Source organism: Nesoenas mayeri (genome assembly GCF_963082525.1).
Source record: "Nesoenas mayeri genome assembly, chromosome: 8".
NCBI classification, from domain to species: Eukaryota; Metazoa; Chordata; class Aves; order Columbiformes; family Columbidae; genus Nesoenas; species Nesoenas mayeri.
Window position 1 is genome coordinate 32,562,726 of NC_137554.1, and position 18,605 is coordinate 32,581,330.

Consider the following 18,605-nt stretch of genomic DNA (forward strand, 5'->3'; position numbering starts at 1 on the left):
TGGTGGAGGTCTGCGCTGTCACAGCACCCGCAGCCATGTCTGCCGTGTGCGGGGAGAAGCTGGGGTACAACAGGCTGGGCTGGATGTGGTGGGAGGGCCGGGCCGGGGCACCCAGGGCCTGGCTCGCCCTTCCTGCCGTGCCCGCCGTCCCTCGCCCCGCCCCCAGCCCGCCCCGCGGCCGTGCGGAGCCGGGCCGGGCCCGGCGGGGCGGACTACACTTCCCAGCATGCCGCGCGGCGCCGGCTGCCCCCGCGGCCGCCGTGTGGCCGCGCTCCGCCCCGCCTCCCCCGGCACGACCCTTCCCAGCGCGGCCCCGCGGCGCCCGGGCGCTCTCAGAACTACGTTTCCCAGCAGGCCCCGCGCGGCGGCGTCCCGAACGGCCCGCGGCGGGCGGGCGCGCGGCATGCCGGGAGCGGTAGTCCCCCCGCGGCGTGCGCGCGCCGCGAGGCGGGCCGGGGCGTGTCCTCGGGGGTATATAGGCAGCCGGAGGGGCAGGGGTCTGCACTCTGCCGCCGCCGCCCCTGTCTCCCGCAGCTCCTATGCAATCTTCGGCCGTCGCCGCTCCCCCCTGCGTTGAGCCCGCGCCGGCCTCCCCGACTAGGTAGGGCCGCGCGGGCTGGCGCCGGTCACGGTGTGTGCGTGTCGGGGAGGGGGGGCGGCAAAGGGGAAGGGGGGCGCTTTCGCTTCGTGGGGTGACTGGTGGGGGAGTAGGGGGCGGCAGATAGGCGTCTCGTTTTTGGGGGTGGCGGGGCAGGACTGGGGGTGCAGATCGGGCTTGCACGCCTACCCCCTTCCCCCCACATTCCCCCCCCGCCCGCGGTGGTACGTGCCGCCCCGCTCCCCCAGCGCCAGCTGGGCCCGCTCGGCTCGCGCGGAGCCACCACGTGACCCCTGCGCGGCTGCTGCCATCTTTGTTGGGGGCAGCCGACGCCGCGGAACCTGCCCCTGGGGCGGGCTGGGGGAGGGGGAGCGGCAGGGGGGGTGTGGGTGGGCCTGCGGCGTCACGTGGCGCCGGGCCGCCAGCCCGTCAGGAGCCGCCGTCGGGGTTTGGCGCCAATGGCGGGGGGCGGGGCCGGGGGGAAGGCGGGAAAGGCGCCCATTGTCTGTGAGGGGCAGGGGGGGGTTCGGCTGCTGCCCGCCCCGCTCGGCCTTTGTTCCGCCCGGGGAGCTCCGCGACGCCGCCCCCGGCCTCCCTCTGCCGGCCCGGGTGCTGTCAGCTGGCGGCCGGGGGCTGTGCGGCCGCTGCCCCGGCGCGGAGGGGCTGTCCGCGGGCTCCCTGAGCTGCGGCGACGGGCGCCTTGGGCACATCCTCGGGTTTCTGACTGGAAACGCGGTGCGAAACACCCGATTTTGTGCTTTGCGGTTCGTTCCGTGCTGCAGGTCTGTGCGGGGATTGCTCTGAGCTGCGGGGCGCCGTGGGTCAGGGCCGGGTGGTGCTGGTTTTCCGGCAGCAGAGCTGTTGGCCGGGCTTGGTCCGATACAACCTGGGCTGACAGCACCTGCTTTCCTCACGATCTTCATTCAAACGGGAAACAAAACTGAAACTGACGGGTGTCCCCAAGAGACAGCCAGACCGCTCCCGCCAGCAACGGGTGGCCTGTCGTAAGTACTTACTCAATATTCTGTTTGCAGGATGGAAGAGGAATTGGCAGCTCCTTCCACATCCACAGACAAGACAGACAGGTGAGGCGGGAGTCAGAGTTGTCAGTTACTAAATAACGTGAAACAGGGGGGTTATGGAGAGAAACAAAAAGAGGTCGCCCTTCAAATAGGTTGTTAGGCTTGAACTGAACAGATGCAGATGTTGTAGATGCTGAAAACTTGCGCTAACCAGTAGTTTGCACCAATTTAGTGCAACAAAACTCTTTCAGCGACTAATAGATGCACAATACCAACTCTTTTTTAGGAAGTTCTTGGTCTGTGAGTTGCTGAGTGCGGGGTGAACACTGGGGGGGTTCAGGTGTGTGTCTGGGGGGCAGCAGTTACTGCTGTGGGCTCCTCTGGTCCCAGCCCCGGTGCTGCACTGCAATGGATGGTCTGGAAATGGAGCTGTGTGAGAGGCACTGAGTCGAAACCAAGACTTGCATCTGTCATTGTCCTCAGACACGTTGTGCTGTGCTATGAAAAGCCATAACTTTGGTTCATTCTTGCTCTGTCCGGCGTCAGAGTCTGGCACAACACTGTGCAGTACTCAGTGTTGTATTGGTGTGTAGCTCTTACTGTATGTTCTTTAGCGTCTGTTGTCATATCAGATTCCAATACCCGCTTCTTGGCAGCAGTTGGTTGAAATTAACCTGTTGGAACTAAAAGTTGGTCCAGATTTGAACAAACGAAACCAAACAACCCCCACACCCAACCTGGTGGCTCCAACTGGCGTTATGTATGCAATTTACCCTTATATAAAGCCAACTAGGTTTTGAAAGCTGGATACAAATTTTTCTGACATCAAGTGTGCTGATTACTATGGAAACTAACAATCCTGTATTTGTTTATTTATTTTAACCCATTTCCCTTGCCCCAGTATGGATGTGGATGGAGAATCGAAGAAACTATTGGGTTTAGGACAGAAACACTTGGTAATGGGAAATATTCCAGCTGCTGTTAATGCCTTCCAGGAAGCTGCGAGCTTACTGTGAGTAGTGGAATGTTCTGTGTATTTTGTGGGGCTTAGTTTCAGCTTGGCTATACTGATGTGGCTTATAGAAGAAAGACTGAGTTTTTTACCTTATATATACTGCTGTATTTATAATGCCACCAAGAAGGGCACGATCTACTTAAAATTAACTCAAGTGTTGGACGATACTGGAGTTGGTGTGCAATGTAGACAGCTTTTGTGATAGTAGATGCCAATGCAGTTCCCTAAATATGAAATGGGATTTTGTATTTTATTTTGCAGTTTGTGGTTCTGTTGTAGTCTGTTCATATGAAAATGCTGGGATAGTGTTAGTTCCTGGTAACTTTGCTGCCAGCCTCGATTAGTCTGAGGGTGAGACTGGGTTTTAGGTTAATTTGCTTTACTGAATGCTTATGAGGACCACTTATAGCTGAGAGGGGCACTCATTAATTGTTTGAAACAATAGGAGACAATCTAAGAAACTGATTCTTCTTGTCCAGGAATTTTTAGCTTTCTGATTCACTTACCGAAATCTAAAGTAGTAATTCCACATTTATTTTGTAGGGGTAAAAAATACGGTGAGACAGCGGATGAGTGTGCAGAAGCTTTTTTTTACTATGGAAAGTCTCTCCTGGAGCTGGCAAGGTACACAAACAGTTCCTCATTTGATTAAGAATCTGCCTGGCGTCATAGGAATTCACCCTCGTATAGACCAGGTTACACTAGAATTTCACATACACGGGGTTGTGCCAGGTGGGATGGGCTGTGGCTTTGCAGCTTGTGCAGTTAAAACAACGATATTCCGAGAGCCAAGGGATAACAAACTGTTGTTCCCTTTAGAATGGAAAATGGTGTCCTGGGAAACGCCTTAGAAGGGGTGCAGGTTGAAGAGGAAGGAGAAAAAGCGGAAGGTGATTCTGCGTTGCCAGCTGTTGATGGTATGTAAAGCTGCCTGCTGTGTCGCGGAGGCACCGAGCTGCCTTTTCCTGTTTAAACGGTCCAAGTTCAGTCCATCAGTATCTTAGGTAGCCTGAATCATTCTGTTGAAACTCTTAGCAGCCTGAACGGACTGTTGGTTTTTTCCTTTTAATCTTGCTTAGAGGTTGAACAAAACCTCCCAAACTCCTGCAAGGAGCTGGTCACTGAAAGCATGTGTAGAGTCGCCAGATGTCTGTGTCCTGCAGCACTGCGTTCAGACCTGCTTTCTTAAGCTTCACAGTCAAGTTGAACTGCTTTGTAACCCCGTAGCAGAGCACAGTGTGTGTAGTAGGACAGCTAAGAGTTGCTGTAAACAGTTCAAGAACAGTAAATTTTATACTTACCTGCAGCTGGAGGTAACACAGGAGTTCCTGTCAGTCCAGGCTATTAAAACGCTGGCACCTCTTGCTTAGCTGTGACTAAAAACGCGAGCTTGCAAAACCCGCACGCTGCTTGAGCAGCCGCTTGCAATGCTGCAGCCTGGGGATGGGGAAGGGGTGTGCTTAGTTGACGTTACCATGTTGGTTCCATCCTAATTCCTTGTACTTTGGAAATGGAGCTTTTTAGGAATGTTGTCTAACTTGGTGACAAACCAACACACTGGAGGGTCTGAGGGTGGTATTGTCAGTGCCCGTTAATGTCTTTATGACTAAACTCGAAGAAATGTTTATGCTTCCTCAATCATGTAGAAGAAGCAAGGGAGGAGTTGAGAGAACAGGTTTATAACGCCATGGAGGAAAAAGAAGAGGCCCAAAAGTCTATGGAAGAGTCTCCAGTAGTATCTGAGAAGGAAAAGAAAGAGGAGGATGTTGAAATGGAAGATATCACAGAGCAGAAACCAACAGAAGAAGCAATTGCTGTCAAGGAGGAAGAGGCTGAAGAGAAGACAGAGGCTTCTGTGGAGAAGGAAGTAACTTCAGAAGAGAAGAAGCAGCAGGTTGCTGTGGGAAAAGAGGCTACGAAAGAGGAGGCAGCTGTGGAAGAGGTGGGAGTGGAAAAAGAGCAGAAGACAGTTCCTGAAGACAAGGTAGCAGAGGCAACTGAGGAGAGAATGACACAAGTGTCAGGTGAGGAGGCAAAAGCAGCTGTGGAAGAGGCTGAAGCTGGAGAAGCGGCTGCGGAAGAGCAGGGAGAGGCGGGAGAACAGGCAGCAGAAGCAGCAGGAAAAGCATTGGCGGTGGCACAAGGAGAGGCTGCAGAAGGGCAGGCAGAGGCAGCTGTGGAAGAGAAGGTGGTGGCACAAGAAGTGGCAGCAGAAGCGCAGGCAGCAGCTGCTGCGGAGCAGAAAGGAGCTGCAGAAGGTGAGACAGAGGCAGCTGAGCAGAAGAAAGTGGAGGAGAAACAAGAGCCAGTAGAGGCAGCTATGGAAGAGAAGCCAGATGAATCCAAAGAGACAGAGTCCTCAAAGGAACCTGTGCCCACCGAGGGCAAAGAGCCATCTAATGACATGGAAGAAAAGGCTGAAGTAGCTGCTAAGGTAGAGAAAGAGGAAAAGAATGAGGACCTGATGGAAGAGGGTGAAGGTGCTAAGGTAGAAAAAGAAGAGAAAGATGACCTGATGGAAGAGGGAGAAGGTAACAGTGACAGGAGAAAAGTACTTGTGGGTGGATGACTTGATGGATTTGGCTAACAACGGGTAAAAAGTGTTCCATTCAGAATTTTCTGTTTGCCTTAGAATAAGGAAAAGGCACAGTAAAGGGGCTCTTGAAGGATTTTACATCCGAGTAAAATTTCAAGGAATAGTGAATAGTCCCAGTTTCTCTAGACTAACGCTTAACTAACTGCAAAGCAAATCTTACTTGAAAGCAAACTTACAGCCCTGTGAAATGTCTAAGTGTTGGCCAGGCTGGTGGAGAATACTGAATGGATGTTCACTTGCATGCGTCTGGGTTTATCGCACTAACCTTCAAATAACTTGAAACACAAGTTCCTTCTGGTTATAATTGCATTTTATTTTAAAACAGTGGAGCAGAAAAATAAGAACAGCTAAATACGCAACAAAACAGAACTCTCCATTTGAGTCTTTCTGGTGGGAACTACAAGTGAGAATTTGGTTGGCAAATCTAAGCTTAATTTGCCCTGGAACCTGAAGGCTTATTGCTACTCTCTAGCTACTCTGCCAGCTACCGAGCTTTTGCTGCCATTCTGCTTCCTGCTTCATTGTAGCTGTTTTCAGGATTATGTTAAAGTCACATCATAAAACTTACCGGCTTTGTTGAAGCGGTATTTTTGTGGTCTTAGCAGGCCACTTGTGCTTTCTATTGCACAAGTTAATTGATGAGCTGATAATTGAAACTGTGCTTGTCGGTAGCTCAGCTGCACAGGATCAGTCTTATTTTAGGAGTGGCAAATATTCAGATTCTAAAATAGTTCTGGGCACTGAAAGGATTTGTACTGCTGAGTACAATGACAGTTGGCAAAGCAGCTGCCTAGCAAGGTGTCTGTCTGGACCGAACATAAACTAAGAGCAGTTACACACTCGCCCCGTGAAACCTGTGCACACATACCACTTTCTGTTGTTCCAGCTCTGCTGGTGTGAGGACACGCTTGAACATGGTACCTGGTCCTTCCAGACTCTTTCAAAATTGACTTCAACTTCCTAATATCTCTTCTGTTTTACCTTTGATTGAGCTGTCCTCATACTTACAGGCTTGTCTCTCAGTGGTAGGTGTGTGCTTTTGGGGAGTTTAATGAGCTCATGAGTTCACTGCTCTCTGCCCCATCAAGCGCCTGTTACTCTGGAATTAGTCAGTGTCCTGATGAAAGAATTAAGTGTGTGACTTCAGGCAAGTCAGCCAGCGCCCTAAAGTAATCAGCCATACTCCTTCACTGCACGTTATCCCAAAATATTTTCTGCAGGTAGAACAGATCATGCAACGCTCCTACACGGTATCAGAAGTCAAATTAGGGCTACACGATAGCAGGTTCATTAATAACATTGCCACTTAAGTGTCTGACATGAGTGACACAAATTCAGAAAGAGTCTCATTCGTACACAGCTTAGCAGCCGCTATCTTGCTGAAAACACTTGTTCTCTGTAGCATGAAGTCCAGCAACTGAGCAGTAAATACCTCCAGGGCTGCTCAGCATCCCGTGGCTTCCGTGGGAGCCCACAATATGTTTGTGAGAACCGAGTTCTAAGTGAGTTAAGTTCAACTTAAAGGACTAAGGTAGCCTGGAACTACTTAAGTCTACAGTGCCTGATGCTTTCAGCATGATGGCAGCTGCTGGGAAATTAATCTGTCTATGTTCTTCTTCCATCACACGTCTAACCTGTCACTGGAAGGATAAGGGCTGAATATAATCTACCTCACTCCATGTGAAGCCAATGTAGTAACAACAAGTGTTCTCATTCATATACTTCCCTTATAGAAACAGAAGAATCTGAAGAGGAAGATAAAGAAAATGATAAAGCTGAAGATGATAAGGAGAATGAACTGACAGCGGAAGACAAGGTGAGATTGCTGAGCTCTGATATCAGCACTGACGGAAGAGGGCAGTGTTTGTCTAAATGTCATGTTAACGCCTTTATAAAAGCTTGGTTGTATTTCATTTAGTCCTGTGTAGGAAATTCCTTGGGCAGCATTGGTTTTCAAGTAAGGGGCAGCATTACGTGTAGTCTGTGTTGTAGTATCTTGCTCAGCTCTGTAAACTTGGGCGGTCTGCTGACGAGTAACGCAGGCTGGCAAATGCAGGGACAGGTTAGTTACTTGTAGCAGTTTATTCTCCCATTGTTTTGTTGTCTCACTATGCGTGTTGAATGCACCCAGTCCAATAAGCCATGGTTAGGATGGAAATTTAGTAGGAAGGGTAGCACTGCTTAAATTGGAACATCGACTCCTTAACTTAGCTTTTGATTCATCTAAATAGCACCTTAAACAAAATGTTATTCTTAGGGTTGTGTTGGTGCTTGGTGCCCTGTTATTTTGGGGAAAAAATTAAGGCCATACCAACTACCATTGTGAGCTTCACTTCAGGCAAAGTCTCTGTTGATGCAGTGACCTCTTTTGCACGTTCTTTTGTTTTTTCCTTCTTGCGGTAAACTATTTATCTCATAAAGAAATTAATTCCTTGACAACACTGCTTAGGAACTTAGTGTTGTTTGATGTGATACATAATCAGGTCACTCAATCTTTAATGCACTTCTGGTCTTTACAGGAAAGCGAGGAGGATGAAATTGGAAATCTGGAGCTGGCCTGGGACATGCTGGAGTTAGCAAAAGTCATCTACAAGAGGTAAAGGCCTAAGTCCTAATTTGGATATCTGCTAGAGGAACTCCTTGGAAATTAGAAGGGGGCACAAGCAATTGCTGCATGTGGCATATTCTGATCAGAATTTGAAAACTACTTTTTTTCCCCTTGATTTAGACAAGAAACAAAAGAAGCTCAGCTCCATGCAGCTCAAGCTCATCTAAAGTTAGGAGAAGTTAGCATTGAATCTGGTGAGTAATGCTAATTCTCATGTACAATTCCACTGTACGTCCTTCTCTGTTTCTTACTTTAAAATGAGCTGAGTTAAAGCTGCTAAGGTGAAAAGAAAATACACTTGGTTTAATTATGATAGTACAGCCATGTGAGAAGCTTTAGAATCAATGGATGAACAAGTCAGTGCCTTAACCAGGGTGGTCCGTGCTCTTCCAGAACAGTGAAAAAAGGGCTTTGAGTAAGAAGTGATGTGTTACCAGATCACAACCAGCCTTGAGCTCGGTTTTACAGGCGACGTTTGGTTAGCTTCAGGAACTGAGGACTCCTTATTGACACAGTGAGTCACGGAGCAAAATGGGAGGTGTTGGTACCAGGCCAGTTCCAGAACATAAACACTCCAAATAGGGTTGACTCTCTTAGACCTTCCAAAATACCATATGGACAGGAGAGAGCCTGATGTGTTTTGCATGAGAAAAAATTCATGTGAAGCGAGACTCAAGTTTGTGCCTTCTAATGTGTTTTACCTGCCCTTCATTAAAAACCTGGGGTTTAATCTTACTCCATCCAAGTAGGGTGTGATCGTTGTCTATGGCAAACATTGGCAACAAGGTGGCAGGTTTGTGGCCAAGGGTGACAAAGCGAGGGTTGTGGTTTGTGTCGCCGAACAGGCTGAGTGGAGCGGGGCTGGGCCAAGCGCTGTGGGCTCTGGGGTCAAGTTGCACCCGGTTCGTGGTGGGGGGTGAAGCAGCAGGATTTGTGTGCGTGTAGTTTACTGTGTTGCTGTAAATGGACAGAGCTCTCTGGAGAGAACTAGAGGAACTGGTTCTAAACAATCATGTTTAGGGGGAGCCAGTGTTGGACTGTGAGTGGTGTCACTTGATAACACACAAGCAGCCTGTCGCCGACCTCCCCTGCTGCATTCAACAGCAAGTGTGGCTTTCTCCTACAGAGAACTACACGCAGGCTATTGAGGAGTTCCAGGCCTGCCTGGCGCTGCAGCAGAAGTACCTGGAGGCTCACGACCGGCTGCTGGCCGAGAGTCACTACCAGCTGGCGCTGGCCTATCACTACAACAGCCAGTTCGACGAGGCCGTTCTGCAGTTCGGCAAATCCATCGAAGTCATTGACAAGAGAATGGGTAAGTGGGTTTCTGAAACTGCCTAGCGAGTGCCAGAGCTTTCACAAGGCAAAGCAAACTTTGTTGAACTGCCCTAAAAGTAGTTAGATGTGCTTATTGCCTTGACATGGAAATGTTTGCCAGTCTGAAACTGGTAATCGGAATTGTTGAGACTGTGTGTTGGCAGCCACTTGCCTCTGTGGATGCTGGTGACTGGGCAGCTGCTGTGTCTTAAGGTGATCTGCTGTTCCTGTTTCACCCCAGCAATGCTCACCGAGCGCATGCAGAAGACAGAAAATGGGTCCCCTGAAGATGAGAAGGAGATTGAAGAACTGAGGGGGCTGCTCCCTGAAATCAGAGAAAAGATCGAAGATTCAAAGGAGTCTCAGAAGAGTGCGAGAGTAGCCGAGCTGGCTCTGAAGGCAACTCTGGTCAGTGTCCTGCTGTTTCCTTTTGACCAAACGTCCTTCCAGCGAGACTTGACATAAACCAGGTGTGGGAAGGGCTCAGACTGGTTGTGCAGAGCAGGAGCTCGTGGTTGCTCACAAGTGATGCAGACTGTGATTGTGAGAAGGAAATAGAGGCAGGTGACAGCTAAAGAGAGGCTAGATGGTAAATACAATGACATTAATTGTTCCAAACGGAAATGGAATTTGGTTGCCTCCTATAGCAATTAAATGTGTCAGGGCTGGAAACAATAGGTCAGCCAAATGTGAATGGACAGAGTGCCACATCACAGTGTGACATTTTCATCTATCTGTCCTAGGTGTAAGTGTAGGAGCAGAACGCAGTGTTGGGACACAAAGGAGTTGGGTTTTCTGTCCCTTTCTAAACCAGCATATATGGTTTTGTATGACTAGAACTTGTTCCAATGTTTTCCTTCTGCTTTTTCTTAAGGCTGGAACCACATCTGGCTTTGCAAAAAGTGAAGACAGTGGTTCTGTTTCCACAGTAAGTTAATTTAAGATGGATGCTGAGAATTCCTGTTTGCTTCAAGGATTACTCCTTGCTGTTACTTATGTGACAATCTTATGTCTTGCAACAGATTCCAGTGAGAAAAGCAGCTGATGGTGCATCTCAGTGTGTCACAGACATCTCTCACCTCGTCAGGAAAAAGGTGAGTCCAGAAGCGACTAATTGAACGGTTAATTTGTTAAAGTACCGCTGGCTTGCTCTGTGTAAAAGTACAACCAGAAATAGTGCGTGAGACTCCTTTCCACTGGGAGCCATCGGCCTCCAGGAGAGCAGCTCCCGCCTCCCCCTTCTTTCCAAGTGGAAATGGAGAACTGGGCTTGACAAACAGCAAAGCCAGTCTAAGGGCAGTGCTGATCAGCTGCCTCCTAAAGAGACAATGCACTGAGCGCTGCGTTCCTTTAAAGGTCTTCGCCAATGTAATGAAAATTCTCCCGTAATGGAATGTGGTTCTGTTGGCCTCTCGCGGTTCAGGTTTGCCTGGAGCAACCTTGATCTGCTTTACGGACGTGACCGTAAATGTCACAGATGCTCTAAATCTGCCCCCTTAACTGGTACCTGGCCCCGCCGTCCTGTGTTTCCTGGCCAAACTATAAGGATAATTCAGCTCTATAGATACTGGCACCTAAGTAGTGGAAATCCCTTGTGGTTGAGACCTCTGTACCAAAGCTTCAGAGCTTTGCTTAAATCTGAAGTATCCTTGACCCTGGCCAGCAGAGGTTGAACAGATCGTGTGCAATGCCATCTGACTTTCTAAAAAATACTTAAACTCTTAATTTAGTACAAAGTGACGACTCTAAACAATTTTATCTTCAGAGGAAACCAGAGGAGGAGACTCACCAGGGAGACAGTGAAGCTAAGAAATCGAAACCAGAGCCGGCTGTCAATGGTGGCGGCGGTGGCGACGTCCCCAGTGGAAAGGAGGTTGCAGAAAAAATGGAAGAGGAGGTGGGCAGCTGAGGCGGGGGGGGCTGTGCTTGTGTCTTGCCCTGCGATGTTTTGCCCCATAGATGTGCTGGGTTTATTGCCGGCTGGTCCTCACGAGGCTTCCCGGATGAGATGGGGAACAGTCCCTGTTGTACCCCGGTGTCTGACACCAGCTGTGGGGATTTGCGACGTGGGGTGGGACAGAAACACATTCAGGGTGTTTGCGTTGGGCTGAACGCAGGGACTTACCCCAAAGTGTTCTTAATACTCCTGGGTTTAAATACTTAATCACCTGGGCTACAATTGTTAATGTAAATATCTGAGAACAGTGTTGGGCTCTGAAGCCCAGCAAAGCACAAGTAATCACTTGTCTTCAAATGACAGAACCTTGGAACTGCTGCATGAATTGGTGCTGGAAGTTGATGTCTTGCTTTTAAAAAACCTTTTCTTTTCTTTTAGACAGAGAAAAGGCCACAAGCAGAATCAGGGGCTGCAGTTGAAAGCACAGTATGATAGTTCTTTAACCTTGGAAACTCCTCTCCTTACAAGGAAAATGGTTTTGTATATAGTGTATTTTTTCACTTTTTGGCAACTTTTGTATGACTTCAATAAAGATTGTAAGCAAACGGTCCTTGTCTTGACCTTCCTGCTGGTACAAGCTCTGGCCTGAGCCCGCTGGGCCCTGTCCCCTTCCCCCCAGCCGCTGTTGTGGTGGAGCATCAGCTCCGTTCAACCTCAACTTCACTCCTTTACATCCCTGAGTGCGCAGTGGTGCAGGGGGTGATGGTTCCCTGCGCTGATACCTCCTGTATATCCCGCCAGGGTCGTGGGGGGGCTGCCCACAGCTGGGACAAAGTGCAGGAGGGTGTTTGTATATAAACAGAATCCCAGAATGTCAGGGGTTGAAGGGACCTGGAAAGCTCATCCAGTGCAATCCCCCCATGGAGCAGGAACACCCAGATGAGGTTACACAGGAAGGTGTCCAGGCAGGTTGGAATGTCTGCAGAGAAGGAGACTCCACAACCCCCCTGGGCAGCCTGGGCCAGGCTCTGCCACCCTCACCATGAAGTTTCTTCTCAAATTTAAGTGGAACCTCTTGTATTCCAGTTTGAACCCATTACCCCTTGTCCTACCATTGGTTGTCACCAGAAGAGCCTGGCTCCATCCTCCTGACACTCACCCTTTAGATATCTGTAAACATGAATGAGTCCCCCCTCAGTGTCCTCTTGTCCAGCTCCAGAGCCCCAGCTCCCTCAGCCTTTCCTCACACGGGAGATGCTCCACTCCCTTCAGCATCTTTGTTGCCCTGCGCTGGACTCTCTCCAGCAGTTCCCTGTCCTGCTGGAACTGAGAACACAAAGATGTGAAAAGCAACAAGCTGAAGCCATTTATTAAATGCCCGGTGTGGTCCTGAGCATGAGGGGAGAATCCTCTCTCTCTGTGGGTGTTGCTGGTCCCGAAGATGAGCTGTGAATGCTCCTGTCAGGCTCACCCTAGAAAGGGCTTGTGGGGAGAATGTGCCCCATAGGGAAAGGAAAAACAACCAAGTAATTGTGCCCCTCTGTGCCCTGTGCTGCCCCCCAGCCCACCCCAGCGAGCAGGATTAAAGAAACACCTGCGTGTGGTCACTGTCTGGGGCGGGTGGTGCTGCCCGTCCCTTCCCTGCCTCTTGTGTTGCAAAAATGCCCAGAAAGCTTCTGGCCCCGGTGACAATGACACAGCCGGTCCCAAGCCCCCGCACCTGCAGCTATAACAAGTTTCGTCCCTTCACCCCACTTTCAGTTAATAAAGCCCCACTTTCCCGCTCCAGCTTGGTGAGGGGACGCTGGCGCGGTGCTGTTGGGGACATGGCCCGTTCCTGGCTCACCTCTGGGGCTGTTTGTGCTGTGCTGGAGGCTCCTGAGCAGGAGGAGGGTCCTCCAGGGCCATCGCGGGGGCAAGCGGGAGGACACAGGCTCTACCAGGAGCTGCAAGGCCCCCTGTCCCCAGGGCTGGCCCGGGGGACTCCTGGGAAAGGAGAAAAGAGGCATTAAGAGGAGGGGTCCCAGCCCGGTCCTGTGACACTGCCGGGAGCTGCTCAGCCACCCGCTGACACACGGCCTTGCGCACAGAGCAAATCCCACCTGTGCCGAGGAGCCTCCTGCCCTGGCGGCCCCGGCTCCGTGGGACACCGCTGTCCCCAGCTGTGGCCAAGGCAGCAGTTCTGAATCACCACCCCATGCTGGACCAGCACAATCATCCTGTCCAGGTCAGCAGCCCAACCCCCGCCCCCTCGCACCTTTGGACCTGGAATCAGCCCCAGGACAAGGCTCTTACCATGAAGAGCTCCGGTGTGGCCATGGCGGGCAGGAGTGGGGGGGCCACGGGCGGGGGGAGGACGGCGGGGGGCGGCCGTGGCCCCGTCTGCTCCACGAGGCTCCGCAGCATCCCGACCTCTGCCTGCAGCCGCGACAGCTCCTCCGCGTGCCGCTGGGCCACCTGCGCGCCTGGCCAGCGCGGCTCATCACTGACCCCGTCCCAAGGAGCCCTTTTCCCCGGCATCCCACCCGGCTGGTGCGGGGGGTCCCAATCCTGCTGCAGTGACTCTCCCTGCCCCGTTTCTTCCCAATGGCTAAGGGAACATTGTCCCCCCGCCCCAGTGCTGTCACTGTGCGAAGTCTCCCCAAGTGCAGAGATTCCACCTCGGGCTGCACAGGTGCAGGTTCCTCTCTTGCACAAATTTGCTTGAGCCCAAGGGCTCCAACCCCAAAGGCAGCTGGGGCTGAGAGGTGGGGCTGCCCCGTTCCCTGGGACGTGGGACCTACCAGCATCAGCTCTCCTCTTCCTCCGGACCTTCAGCTCCAGGAGCTCGTCTTCCAGCCGCCGGTTCTCCAGCTCCATGGCCAGCAGCGCCGCATCCAGGCCCCGTGCACCAGCGCCGGGGGGCTCTGCCGGCACAGCCGCGGGCGCCTCAGCTGTTGGCTGTGGAGCCGGAGTCCCCGCTGGGGCACAGGGCTGGGGCTCACCCACCTACCCACATACCCACTTACCCACTTACCCACCTACCCACCTACCCGTCCTCCTGCTCCCGCACAGTCCCGCGGTTCCTTTCTCCAGCGCCGTGGCCTCCACCTGGAGGTGCAGGAGCTGCTGCAGGATGGCCGGGTCGCGTCCTCCGGCACGCAGGTAGGACAGTCGCAGCGCCCTGTGCAGCCGCGCGTCAGCCGGGCCGGGGCTCAGCAGGGCGCTCAGCTCCGCCACGGCCCGCGCAGCCTCACCTGGCCTCGGCGGAGAGCGGCCCCGCGGCCGGCACGAGGGTGTCGAGGTGGACGGTGGCCCTGGGGGCAAAGGGGTGAATGGAGGGGTGAGGAGCCAAAGGCCCCTGTGTGGGGAGCACCCCACTACCCTGGAGGGCGCAGAGCCCTGTCCCTCACCCGCCGTGCGCCACACGCAGCCATCCAGCCTGGTCCCGGCTCAGCTCCAGCTCCCCCTGCTCGGGCTGGGGATCCGCAGCCGCCCCAGCCCCCAGCGCTGCCAGCCGCCGGCACAGCTCTGCGGGACCGCAGGGGCTCAGCGCTGCCCTCGCGGCCCCCAGGGCTGCTGCGTCGCACAGGGGCCTCCCCATCACCCCAAACCCCTGCCAGCTCTTACCCTCCCGCTGCTGCTCCAGCTGCTGGGTCCTGGCCCGGATTTCAGCCACATGGCGCTGGTGGGTCTCAAGCAGCTCCCGCAGCTGCTGCTGCTGCCCCCGTGCTGGGGCTGGCGGGCGGGGGGGCTCTCCCTGCTGCACCGGGTCATGAAGGGCAGGGGGTCTGGACCCCACCAGCCACAGGCCGGGGGTGCAGGGAGCCGGCGGGGCCACTGCCCCCAGGGTGCGGGTTCCAGTGCCCCCAGGGTGCGGGTACCACTGCCCCCAGGGTGCGGGTTCCAGTGCCCCCAGGGTGCGGGTTCCCGTACCTCCAGCGCTGGTTTCCTGGCAGAGGGGTCGGCCATGCGGAGCAGGAGCCTCTCCCGGGGGGTGAGCACGTCCCCCAGGGGAGCCCCCCACGCTCGCTCCGGTCCCCGCTGTCCCCGTGCGGCTGGCGGGAGGCCGGGAAGGATGAGGAGACGATGCGGCTCAGCACGATCCCCGTGCTGGGACACCCCAAACTCGGGGAGGCCAGAGGAAAGGAAAGGGTGAAAAAATGCTAAACAACAGAAACGTCCCTGGCTTTGCCAAAACAAGCACTGAGAGTCGCCCACACAGCGCAGGGGGAGGATGGAGGGTCCCCCCAGCTCAGGCCGGGCTGGATCCAGCCGTGGTGGCTGTGACCCCGTTTCCTCACCCATGCACATCCCAGCCCAGCACCCATCCCTGTCCCAGCCCCGCGCACCCCGCACCAGACCCGCTCTACACCACCCAGCTGTCCCGTGGCCTCCTCACCGTGCCCAGAGCCCCCTCCACGGGCAGCGCGTCCCCCCCGGGGCCACGGGAGCTGCTGCCCGCCGGGGTCCCAAGGCACAGCTTCTCCTGGTGCGCCCGCAGCAGCGGCCCCGAGCCGAACGCCATGGAGCAGCGGGGGCAGCCGAAGCCCCCGGCAGCGGCCATGGGGCGCCCTGGGAAGCACGGCAGGGCAGGGGTCACTCAGGGGTGCCCCGGCAGGGATGGCACCCGGGCCGGGCTGGGAGTCGCACAGACCTGCTCGGCAGTGCCCGCGGTGTTTGCCGCCGCCGTTGCTACGCTGGACGGGCAGGGAGCGCCCCGGCGATTCTCTTTGTTTACCACGGGCACACGGCCCTTGGCCACCTGAGCAACCTGCAGAGAACAAGAGGGGAGGCCTGGCAGCCATGGGCAGCGCGAGGCCGCCCGTGCCCCGTGTTCCCACTTGTGTGGTCACACAGCGCTCTGCCGGCCGTTCCCACACCAGGGGAGCCTGGGGGCCCTTCTCCTCCTTGCAGCCGCCCACAAGTGCACCCTGCAGCCTTTAAGCCGATGAGCAACCTCCAGACCGAGGTGAAACGGCTCCTTCCCCCCTGCCCTCTTCCATTGCCACAGGCCCAGGGCCCTGCCCTTATTCCCAAAACAACCCCCCTCCTTCCGTCCTCGTCCCCTTCTCCGCTTGCTGAGCACCCACTCGCCGTTCTCAAGGGGCTGCAGGTCACTGTCCCACTGTGCCACCAGGGACACCGGTCACGGAAAACTGATTCACTCGAGAAAGCTGTTGGTTGATTTATGGGGATTTGCCCAACGCTGCAAAAGAGCATCCACATCAAACCACACACATCCCCGGGGATGGAGAGTTTGGCCCAAAGCGCAGAGCTCAGGACCCGCCGCGTCCTCCGCAGGCTCCCCACGCCACCCAGGGTTGCTCATCACGAGCGGCTGCCACCACGGAGCTGACAGGAAGGACTTTAAACTTACCCCATTTCTCGACAACGCAAATACACCTGCATAACTTCATCTCAATGGCTGTAGGAAGTTAAGATTAAAAAGAAAAATGGGTAAACTTTTCCAAACAAAAGCCACGTTTGATGGGACCAAAGTGGTCAGAGCTTCAGGAGGAGCCAGATGATCCGGTAATGCCCGACAGGAGCCCAAGTGCTTCCCCAAGCGAAGATTCACGGCTAAATGTTCAAACCTCATTACACATCTGTCCTCACTGCCTGCTCAGGGGTCGATTAAAAAAGACCCCAAGGGGTAAATCCCCTCGGTCAGCGAGACCAGGATCTCATAGTCCATGTGCAAACTCATCCAACCCACGTGCCAACCGTGCACAACCACGCACAACCTTCCGATCCACAACATTTGTGTGCGAGCTGAGCTCCAAACAGACACTGAAATAGCTTAGGCCACAACCAAGTTGTTTGTAAAATCCTTTTTAATCTAATAGAAATGTTTTCATGAATTTTTAAAAAAGATTTCAATGAAAACAGCTTTGGATTCAGACATTCCCTTGCCACATCGTGAACACAAACAGCAGCATTGCACTAGGAACAAGTGACACCGACCGGTCGAGCTTCACAATTTCGTATGAAGCGGAAAAGAAAAAAGCAAACTGCTTCAGCAGAAGAGAATTCCAATTGTTGTCTTGTGTTTCTTTTCAAAAAGAACTAAAAGCAAAACCCAAGGGCTATCTCACCATTGTTCTCTCTCCCTTGCTAAAGGGAGAGCTCAGCTCCCGCAGGCTACACAATGTTTGCCAAGTGGAAAGAGAAGAAACTCCTTATCCCCAGTGCTATTACATCCCCACAGTTGCAGGTCCCTTTAGAGGAAAAGCTCTTCTTACATAAGAAAGACAATTAGAATTGGCAAACTGATGCAAAATATTTATTCCAAGTTAGTTATTCTTGATGCAGTAGTTTTTCCCCCTCATACAGACTCAATGTGATAGTCACTTTTTTTAAATCTGTAAATAATGTTATCAAAATAATCTTAATCTTTGAAATCTCACAAAAAATTTATATTTTACAATCCACCCTGAATATCAAGGCTGCAAGAAGAAGAACACAAACAATTCCTATATCCAAATATTTTACAGCTGTACCCAAAAAAAAAAAAAGAAGAAAACCACAATGCCTGGTTAAGTGATGAAGCTCCCCGAGCCGCCAAAAAAATAAAATAAAATAAAAAAAAGTCATGTTATTAGCATTAATTTAACATAATTAGAACTTCAATAGCCATTTTGTCATTGACAATGATTGTTTGAGCACAGGGCGCCGCGGGACGGCGGCGGCGCGGTTAGAAGCTGGTTGTTGTCGCAAAGATCAGTCAGCCACTTGTGTCCTGCTCACCAGACTGAACTCGTGCACTGCCCCACAAGGGATGTGTGTCAACGGTCGCTACCTGCACAAACTTCTAGTAAGCGTTAGGGCAAAACCAAAAGAAAAAGCTAAAGAAGCCAATTTCTCTCTTCTTTGGGATACAATTATTTCCCTTGTGCATGAAGTATCAACAAAAGAAAAAAAAAAACTGAACAGACTGGAGACAGAATAAACTCTGTTTAGTTTATGCAACCCCAAACACATGTTGAACTATGAACTGAGTTTATTGGGTTGGTTTTATTTATTTTCAATTTTCTCGTGCCCGCTTTCAGGCATCATCATCTGACGTTTCGCTGCTACTGGTTTCTGTGTCTGAGTCCTCAATCTTTGTCTTAAAAGTGCTTCTCCAGTGGAACAACAGGCTGGAGCCGCGGCCCTGAAGAAATCCGTTCTTCCCAAATCCGTTTCTTCTTCGCTGTGGGCATGAAAGCGAGTTTTAAAACAAGCAAAGGTGTGGAGAGCGTCACTACCCATCAGCGGACACAAACTGCACAAGTAACGCTGCCATGGACTGCACTACCGTCACCCTTCAGGTCTTTGACTCCTCCAACACCCTTGAGAATCACACCATGAACACTTGTGCATGAGAAGGGAGAGGGAGAAGGGCTGTAAAACGTACCTGCTCTGATTTAATTTGGAACTCTTTGAGCTCATCCTCCGTGAGGGGAAGGTAGTTCTCATCATTCTCAGGATATTCCTGCCATCCCATTTCTTTCAATAACCTGATTTGTGAAGAAAATAAAAGGGGCGTGGGAATGAACGCAAGGGAACAACAGCAGAGGAGAGAACACGC

General features: G+C 52.7%; 3 protein-coding genes across 5 annotated transcripts in view; 1 reads left to right on the forward strand and 2 right to left on the reverse strand.

Moving 5' to 3' along the window:
- Positions 1-417: 417 nt before the first annotated feature.
- NASP (nuclear autoantigenic sperm protein) lies at positions 418-11,624 on the forward strand. The gene is made up of 15 exons (XM_080348658.1): positions 418-601; positions 1,633-1,683; positions 2,522-2,632; positions 3,179-3,259; positions 3,455-3,552; positions 4,282-5,166; positions 6,965-7,047; positions 7,751-7,827; positions 7,960-8,033; positions 8,966-9,154; positions 9,398-9,564; positions 10,031-10,084; positions 10,179-10,250; positions 10,922-11,053; positions 11,492-11,624. Exons 1-15 carry the CDS (start codon positions 540-542, stop codon positions 11,543-11,545), a joined length of 2,190 nt encoding a protein of 729 aa, XP_080204784.1. The 5' UTR covers positions 418-539; the 3' UTR covers positions 11,546-11,624.
- A 1,271-nt stretch (positions 11,625-12,895) lies between these two features.
- On the reverse strand, positions 12,896-14,082 carry CCDC17 (coiled-coil domain containing 17; the record flags this gene model as incomplete). The annotated part of the gene is made up of 4 exons (XM_080349106.1): positions 14,062-14,082; positions 13,837-13,959; positions 13,349-13,518; positions 12,896-13,039 (listed from the first exon to the last, which is right to left on the reverse strand). The coding sequence occupies exons 2-4, from the start codon at positions 13,910-13,912 to the stop codon at positions 12,896-12,898; spliced, it is 390 nt and encodes a 129-aa protein (XP_080205232.1). The 5' UTR covers positions 13,913-13,959; positions 14,062-14,082.
- A 2,781-nt stretch (positions 14,083-16,863) lies between these two features.
- Positions 16,864-18,605, reverse strand: part of GPBP1L1 (GC-rich promoter binding protein 1 like 1) — a 33,076-nt gene continuing 31,334 nt past the window's right edge. For all 3 annotated transcript variants that reach the window (XM_080348835.1, XM_080348833.1, XM_080348834.1), the window contains 2 exons: positions 18,432-18,534; positions 16,864-18,227 (listed from right to left, as the gene is read on the reverse strand). In XM_080348835.1, coding sequence (XP_080204961.1) covers positions 18,081-18,227; positions 18,432-18,534 — 250 coding nt within the window. In that variant the 3' untranslated portion in view covers positions 16,864-18,080. The remainder of the gene's footprint in view (positions 18,228-18,431; positions 18,535-18,605) is intronic.

Bases quoted from the DNA above. Each gene is read 5' to 3' on its own strand.
- NASP (XM_080348658.1), top strand. From the start codon at position 540: ATGCAATCTTCGGCCGTCGCCGCTCCCCCCTGCGTTGAGCCCGCGCCG. The intron at 1,684-2,521 runs GTGAGGCGGGAG...CCCTTGCCCCAG, and splicing joins TCCACAGACAAGACAGACAG to TATGGATGTGGATGGAGAAT. The intron at 10,085-10,178 runs GTAAGTTAATTT...GTCTTGCAACAG, and splicing joins ACAGTGGTTCTGTTTCCACA to ATTCCAGTGAGAAAAGCAGC.